The sequence below is a fragment of the Muscardinus avellanarius genome (assembly GCF_963383645.1).
Source record: "Muscardinus avellanarius genome assembly, chromosome: 10".
NCBI classification, from domain to species: Eukaryota; Metazoa; Chordata; class Mammalia; order Rodentia; family Gliridae; genus Muscardinus; species Muscardinus avellanarius.
The window spans coordinates 14,332,203-14,340,947 of NC_137796.1; the positions used below are offsets into that span (position 1 = coordinate 14,332,203).

Below are 8,745 nucleotides of genomic sequence, written 5' to 3' on the forward strand. Positions count from 1 at the left end.
AAGTGCGTTCACTCTCTTTATTCATGGCTGACACACCAGGACTAGGGCCTGGAGCCTCCCTGGGGAGCCCCTCGTGATCCCCTTCGGCTGGCCACAGAACCATTTCTGTCCTTTATGAATAGACTAGGTGACGGCACCACGGAGCCCTACAGAAACCAATTCTCTGGACTCAACTCGAGGTTGCATTTATGTGTCGTGTAGACCACACCACAAGACTGCTCCACGTGGAGCCTCAAACACCGAGGGCACCGACAAAATACCTAATGACGTGTATCTTGAAGGTAGGCATGATGGCGCATGCCTGTAATTCCAGTACTTGGGAGGCTCAGACAGAAGGACCACAGGGTTGAGGCCAACCTCAGCAACTTAGCGGGGCCCTCTGCAACTTAGTAAGACCTTGTTTCAAAATAAAAAATAAAACAGGGCTGAGGGTATAGCTCAGGGGTAGAATGTCTCTGGAGTCAATACCCAGTAAACACACACACACACACAGACACACAGTAAACACACACACACACACACAGACACACACACACACACACTCTCTCTCTCTCTCTCTCTTTCTCTCTCTCTTTCTCTCTCTCTCTCTTTCTCTCTCTCTCTCTCTCTCTCTCATAACTTGAGCCTACGTTAACAGTTAAATGTTCTCTCTCAGGCTAATAAACATATCCCTGTTGTCCAGGTTTTGGGTATCCTCCGAGCAAAAGTCCACTAGCCTTTTTCTTTTATACCACCAGGACTTCAGAGTTGGAATCTTTGATGTAGATGATCTCATCTAATTTGGATATTCAGCATCAGCTCAGAGTCTCCGAGGATCTTTCTTCATTCATAAAACAAGAGGTTTGGAATAAATCATCTTTCTTTGAAGCTTCCCTAAGCCAGTTGAATAACAAATGCGTTTTGCTGGATGTCAAATGAAATTTGGGGTTGAGATCAAAACTTAACCGTTCATTCCGAAAGACAAAGTCCTAAAGGGGTTTTGATGCACCAGAACCCAGAATCGGGGTGAAGACACGTGGAGGGCCAGTACAGTGACTTCCGGGGGCCAGGTTCCAGTTTTAACTACAGGTTGTTGTAGGAAGAAGCTGTGCTTACCTCAGAACCCCATAGGCACGTTTTTCTGGGGTCCTAGAAAATCGAATTTCTTGCTGACATCTTGCACAAATATTGGCCGTGAACTATTTATAATCCCATCTGCTTTATGAAGGCTAAATTCCAGGCGGATGCCTTCTGAGTATCAATATGCAGGAGGAATAGATTTAATCTGACAGTTCATCAATCACAGCTCTGCAGCCCGTACTGGGGCACGAGGCGAACGGGGAGACGTGCGCTGACTCTCAGGCACCGTCCGATCCTGTCCTGGATCTGAAGTCGTTAGTGACGGCTGAACTCACAGCCTCTGCTGCTCGGGGGTTTTCTTCAGACAAGCCATGTACTTAGACAGCCAGTTTTGCTTATGTAAGGTTGGGATCTGGTCACTCTGCCTCGAAGCTTGTGACATCAACAGCGCCACCAACCCGCCACGGGCAATACGGTGAGCGCCAGCGCTGCAGGGCTCCTTGTACACAGGGTAATTCTTGGAAAGTGGGTTATTTAGTGAGGGCAATTTTCTATATTAATTAAACGTGTCTTTTATCAAAAAGCATGCCTTCTCAAACATACATTTCAAAAGTGGGGAAGGATATTTGCTCTAAGCTTCAGAGGGTAGTTTCCTTCTTCTTGTGGGGACTTGACGTTAAATGTAAAATTGTGATCCAACAACACTGAGGGTTATTATCTTCGAGAAATTATCTAAGGATAAATCTTCAAAAACAATGCAAACTGTGTGTGTGTGTGTGTGTGTGTGTGTGTGTGTGTGTGTGAGAGAGAGAGAGAGAGAGAGAGAGAGAGAGAGAGAGAGAGAGAGAGACACACACACTGGGGACTGAACCTAGGGGTGATCTGCCTCTGAGCTACCCCCTAGTCCTTTTATTTATTTATTTTTATTTTGAAATAGGGTTTTACTAAGTGCTGAGAGTTTCACTAAATTGCTGAGGCTGGCTGTAAACCTGTTATCCTCCTGTCTCAGCCTCCTGAGTACTGGGATTACAAATGTGTGCCACCATGCCTGGCTGGAAAACCACTTTTTTTTTTTTTTCAGTACTGGTGATTGAAACCTGGGGCATTCTACCTCTAAGTTACACCCCCAGCCCTATATTTTATTCTTTATTTTGAACCAAGGTCTCACCAAGTTGCGGAGGGCCTTACTAAGTAGCTGAGGCTGGCTGAGAACCTGCGATTCTCCTGTCTCAGCCTCCCAAGAACTGGGATTACAAGCGTGCATCACCATGCCGGCTGGAAAACTACTTTTGACACTTCTAATACCACAACCATCTAACAGATACCAATTTATGGAAAGGGTTATATGCCTCAAAAGCAGAAAACCTTAAAGACTAATGGTACTTCAGACATTTTTACAACTTACTTGTATAATGATAGAGCTTACAGTTATCTACAATAATTTCAAGCACTAATGCTGCTATTACTGACTAGGTTCCTGAGTTTCCTTGTACTTTTATAGGAATAGCTGCTTTGGCGTTACTAAGGATGGGAATGAATGGATACTCATAAAAGATTTTGCCCATGAGCACAAACTTTGCAGCAAAATCTGTTCATAGAGTGAAGCGTAAGTACCTTTGTGTTCTACGTTCTCTAGAGGCTGCCCATCGTATAAGCATGAAGTTTAGAGTACACCCAGCATGTGGCAGAGATCAGCCACCTATGGATCGCGAGCTGAGTTTTGCTGGCACCTGGGCATTTGCCACGTTCACCATGTATCTCTGGAGAGTTTGTCCTACTAGAAGGTACGCTCCGTGAAAGCGGGGATCTCTATCTAGCTTGTTCCTCTGTATTCCTCATTCCTGGAACAATGCCCTAAGCGGGTTGGACGTGTTCCAACGAGATCAGTTAAGTGAAGGAACCGGCCTTCTAGAAAATTCATACCAGAGCCTTGTTTCCTGCACAACTGGTGCCCCCTGGTCCAGAAATCCAGCAGGAAAGGAACAGAAATACCTGTCAGAAAAGCTGCTCGCGTCTCGGTAGGGGGTCTGCTAGAAAGCGCATGCCCTGCGGACACGGCTACAGTAACTAAAACAGCACCCTTCACTCCTTTCTGGAACAAGTCAGGGAATACATATGCACAGTTTGATCAAGATACTAGGCGAATCAGAGCACCCCATTTCCATATCATTCTGGATTAACAAAAAGAATGCTGGCAATCATACTAAATATTCCTTAAGTGCTTTTTATGTGCAGTCACTTATAATCTTCCTAGAAGCCTTTGAAATAGGTCCTCGTCACCCCCAGTTTCTAGGTAAGGCAAAGTAAGTGTGGTGAGAGTGACCTGCTGGAGGCCGTTCTGCTGTCGGGTAAGGACCCGGCTGCCCTAGCTGGAGTCTTACATGCCACGCTCTGCTGCCCACTTCTGCGACGTTTGGCGATGTTACTCCTGGTGTCTGAGCCATGAACCTTGCAGAGCCCTGTAACAAGGGTTCAGTTTCGTGTACGTAGGGGAGTTAGCACCTTACCTCATCTTTCAGTTCCTTAGCAGATCTCAATTCTCCTTTAAGCTTTAGCATTTTGTGAATTTTGTTATAAACCTGAAAAAGAGTCCAAGCATTTAAGATGGAAAAAACCAAAAATGGGCCTAGCCCTTTAAGGATGTTCTCAGCTGGATCTCTGCCCTCACAGGGAGGGGGGGGGGTTGGAAAATTTTCTTAATCTGTTAGCTGTACCTCCTTCCTTAACCCATTTGTTGGTGTTTTTAAAAGTGTATTAAAACCTTCACCAGGGAAGCAGGACCAGGGTTTTACCTCTTTTCTGGAAAGCCACTACTTGGTGGACCAAATCGTTTCTGAATTTACCCTTCTTGGGAGCCAAAAGGTCTGACTTGAGCTCATTTTCTAGATTTTTAACTATTCTACGGCTCAGACATCATTAACATTGTGTACTTGCTGTGAACCGGACAGAATGTGCATGGCCCAACTTCATCCTCACAATTACTCTGGGAGGCGGGTACTATTATTATCCTCAGTTTACAGAGGAGGGCGCGGAGGCCCAGAGAGGCTGAGCGACTTACTCAGGGTCACACATGCCTCTTATCACCCCATGAAGGCCTTCACTAATTCCATAGCTATACATTTAAAATGTCCAATGATATAATGTTTGGAAGCATCAACTTGCCATAATGCTAATGCCTGTGAAGTTAGGAGAAATGAAAAGTGCTGAGAATTATCTAGATAAAAAAGCCTCCAAGGAAACTAAAGATTATATACATATATATGTAATCATATATATATATATATATATATATGTAAGGAGATAAATATATGTAAGGATAGCATGATGCATTTGAGGTCATAATGCACTAAACTTATTAAAATAATCTAATTTGTTCTGTCTTTAACCCTAAGGCTAGAAGACATTTCCATCAGGCGCTTACCTGCAGAATAGTCCCATGAATGAGAAGCTGTCAAAATACTCATTCTTTATATTGAAGCACATCCCCCACCCCTAATGTAAGCCAAGAGGAAGAAAGAATGTTGGCGATACATGGAATTTGGAATGTTTTATGGACTTGTATTCTGATTATCTGCACTGTGTACCCTCTTTACGTCTTCCTGCACCGAGATGCATCATGGGAAAGATGATGTAGCTTAGGCTTACCTGAGAGGGATAGGTTAGGTGATGTCGCAGTAACAAACAACCCCCGAATCCCAGTGGCTTAGAGCTACGAAGGTTTATATTTCACTCATGCTATAAGTCCTTTATGAGTCACCTGGTCCACATTGTTCTTAGCTGGTGGAATCTCTATTATCTAGTGTGTTGCCTGTTGCCACGGCAGCAGAAAGGGAACTTGGTGAATTACACACGGGTTGTTAAAGTGGAAGTGAAACACCCTACTTCTGCTCACATTTCATTGGCCTGAACAAATCACACGGCCATGCCTAACTTTCTCTGCCCCCCCACCCCCCGCCACGGAAATACTGGTGAACGTCACAAATGACTTCCACGCTAGGCGAGTGAGAAGATTGAGAATAGTGTGGCATAAAAGTACGCTAACCGGGGCTTGAAGCTCACCAGGGCTCAGCACCTAATTTGAAGAGTGTCCTATGGGAAGGCTCTCGTGGCTTCTGGAGACCGAGGGGTTGTAGTAAGTGACCTTTAAGGTCTTTCCTAGCTCTAAGGTTTATTGATTCAGTGTTCTACCATGATGGACATCTTCCCTCAGTAGAAACGAAAAACTCAGCCTGAGTCTTACACAAAAGTTGTAATAAAACAAATGTATCCCCCAAGAGTGTTATTTCTCTGTAGGAAGATCTACTGGATAGATAGCAGATAACTCTTAAAATAACTCTTAAAATCTTAAAGTACTCTTAAAATCTTATTCAAAAGACCAAAAAAAGGAGGGGAAAAAGGATTTTCTAGATTGTAATTGGTCCACACTATGGAATTATACAGCTATCATTGCAAGAGCCAAGAGTACTTCAAAGGAAAGTGGAAGGCACAGGCTCTAACATTTGTATAAAAATATCTTGGATTTTTACTGTGTAAGTCGGAGGAAAAGTAGAGGGATGAATTTCGTTCTGTGAAGATCCTGTGGGCTTTGGGCCAGCAGCTGGTCCTCTCTTGCCTGGGGAGATATTCCTTCATGCTCTGGTTGTGCTCTGCATGCACGCGCCCACACACACACTCACTCAGATTCCTTCCTCTTAGACTCATCCTGCCAAAATCCTGTGCTTTGCCTTGAATGGCAGATAGCATGCTAGAGTTCTGTCTGCTTTCCTGGAATGGATCAAAGCCTTCGTGGGGATCTACTGTTTGCCTCCACTCTCGCCCTATCTTGTAGATCTCACCAGGGTCTAATTCTCTCGCTTACATTCCAGTCCCCCTAGCTCTTCTTTTTCCTAACTCAGAGAGTCATTGTTTAGTTTGGGAGAGAAGAAGGGCAAGTGGGGGAAGGTGAACACCTTCGATGGGACACAGCGAGAGCAGATGGGAATGAACGTTAGCCCTTCATTCACTAACTGCCTGCACCAGGCCAACCATGCCAACCATGTGCCACCATCATGGTTGCTGATATTGACTCCCGAGTAACTGGCAACTGGCTGGAGATTATATATATATATTTTGGTGTACTGGGGTTCCTGGAAGCCCTTCTACCTCCGGGCTACACTCCCAGACCTATTTTTACATTTTTTAATATTTGGAAACAGGGTCTCCTAAACCACCACGCGCGGCTGGCTTCGAACCTGCGCGATGCTCCTGTCTCTGCCTCCCAAGCGCAGGGATTACAAGCGTGCGCCACCACGCCCGGCCTGGCTGGATATATTTTAAACTACTGGTCTTCGAACAACATTATCTATTTCTTTTACTTCTTGGCTTTGATAGAAGAATATCAAGGATCTGTTTTTCTTCACCTAATACATGTTTATGGGTTTAAAGTTAAACCCATAAAGTATTAAAGTTAGAGCTATGTCAAAAGTAACTTAGATTGATCTACACTCAGACACAAGTCTTTGCTTATGTTGGGCTTTAGATTTTTCTCCAGTGTTCTATATCCCCCCCCCACCCAATGAAAAGAGTGTGATGGATCTTACAGTGTTTCTAGTTACTGAAATGATGAGAGGAGGTTTAACATTTCCACTATTTTTATTTTTTATTTTTTGTGGTTGTGGGGGTTGAACCCAGGGGTGTTCTACCTCTAAGTTATACCCCCAGCTCTATTTCTTATTTTATTATGAAATAGGTTCTCACTAAGCTGCAGAGGGCTTTACTAAGTTTTTGAGACTGGTTGTGGACCTGCGATTCTCCCTGTCTCAGCCTTGCAAGTACTGGGATTACAAGCGTACACCACCATGCCCAGCTGCCTGCCTGCCTGCCTGCCTGCCTGCCTTCCTGCCTTCCTTCCTTCCTTTCTTCCTTTCTTCCTTTCTTTCTTTATTTTTTGCGGGTCTGGGGATGGAACCCAGGGGCATTTGACCTCCGGGCTACACCCCCTGCCCTATTTTTTATTCTTTATTTTGAAACCGGGTCTCACTGAGTTGCAGAGGGCCTCACTAAGTAGCTGAGGCTGTCCGCGAACCGCGATCCTCTGGTCTCAGCCTCCTGAATGCTGGGATTACAAGCGTGCGCCACCACGCCTGGCACCAGCTTCCTCTATTTTTAGACACATGAACACCATGGATGGACCAGGATCCTCCTGTGACAATACTTATTTTCTACCCAGAATGCGTAGTGAATGGAGCCACAGTGTGCAGAGTCTGGCATAAAAAGAGTCCATCTCTTTGGATACAAATCCAGTTCTAAAGAGAAACTCCTTGAACTTGCAGAGCACAGCTGATGGGGAAGGTGGTTGGAGGGTCTAGAAATAGGAACCTGAGGCAGGGCATGGTGGCACATGCTTGTAATCGCAGTACTTGGGGGGCTGAGACAGGAGGATTGCAGGTTCGCGGACAGCCTCAGCAACTTAGAGAGGCCCTCCACAACTTAGTGAGACCTTGTTTTATTTTATTATTATTATTTTTTTTGTGTGTGGAACTGGGGGTGGAACCCAGGGGCTTTTCTACCCCCGGGCTATACTACCAGACCTATTTTATACTTTATTTGGAAAAAAGGTCTCACTAAGTTGCTGAGAGCCTAAGTAGCTGAGGCTGGCTTCGAACCTGTGCGATCCTCCTGTCTTAGCCCCCTAGGTGCTGGGATTACAGGATTGTGCCACCACGCCCGGAGAGACTTTGTTTTAAATAAAATAATAAAAATAGGTCTTGGGGTGTAGCTCGGAGGTAGAATGCCCCTGAGTTCCATCCCCGGTACCAGAAAAAAAAATAAGAAGAAATAGAAACCTAAGGCTATCACTGAATGAGTCATGGTCCAACCCCAGGACTGAGGCTTTTTTAGAGAGAAAGGAGGGCTGGTTGGTCTCCCCAGAAAGACTTTGGGATGGCAGAGGAAATGAAGGGTGAGAAGAGCAGAAAGAAGGGGTTTTGACACTTATCAAACATACAGTCGTAGTGAAAACCTCCGGCATGATCTCGCCCAGTATCTTTCACAGAGGCGGCCGATGCCTCTTTCAGTTTTCATACTCTCATCTCCATAGTAACAGACTGCATTCTATTGCACTGTCCATGAACTCATCCTGAAGACTGCACTCCCCAGGCTCTCTGGAAGCCAGGCTTGGCTCTGGGTTGAAGTTCTGGCCAGTGTAACACAAGGCTACTGTAATGAGGAGATCTCAAAGGGGGGCAACGCACCACCCTTTGTCCCTGCTCCTTCCTAACTGCTGGTAGTGCTGTTTTAATGCCGTGTTCCAGAAGCCATTTGGAACATGGAGATTCTACTAGCAATGGGAGGAGCCCAGGTCCCTAACAATGTGGAACTACCACTCTGTCCAGGGAGCAATCTCTATCTTGTGTAAGCCACGTTCTTCACCTCCACTCGATGAAGAATGCACACAACACTATATATTTTGGGAATCCTGTTTTAATGTGAACCAGCTCTTTTTCTCTCTTCTTTATTTCTCTCATTATTTATTTATTTATTTTTTTGTGGTACTGGGGATGGAACACCAGAGGCACTCTATCTTTTTTTTTATTTTTATTTTTTTGGTGGCACTGGAGGTAGAACACAGAGGCTTTCTACCTCCGGGCTATACTCTCAGACCTATTTTATTTGGAAACAGGGTCTCACCAAGTTGCTGAGAGCCTC

The 8,745-nt window shown here is 45.0% G+C and overlaps 1 protein-coding gene across 1 annotated transcript in view; it reads right to left on the reverse strand.

The window, feature by feature from the left end:
- The window catches only part of PMFBP1 (polyamine modulated factor 1 binding protein 1), a gene marked incomplete at both ends in the record, with an annotated part of 54,950 nt that extends 51,333 nt beyond the window's left edge, over positions 1-3,617 (reverse strand). Inside the window, one exon of the mRNA XM_080703480.1 lies at positions 3,567-3,617. Within this exon, the coding sequence (XP_080559606.1) occupies positions 3,567-3,617 (51 nt within the window). The remainder of the gene's footprint in view (positions 1-3,566) is intronic.
- Positions 3,618-8,745: the final 5,128 nt, after the last annotated feature.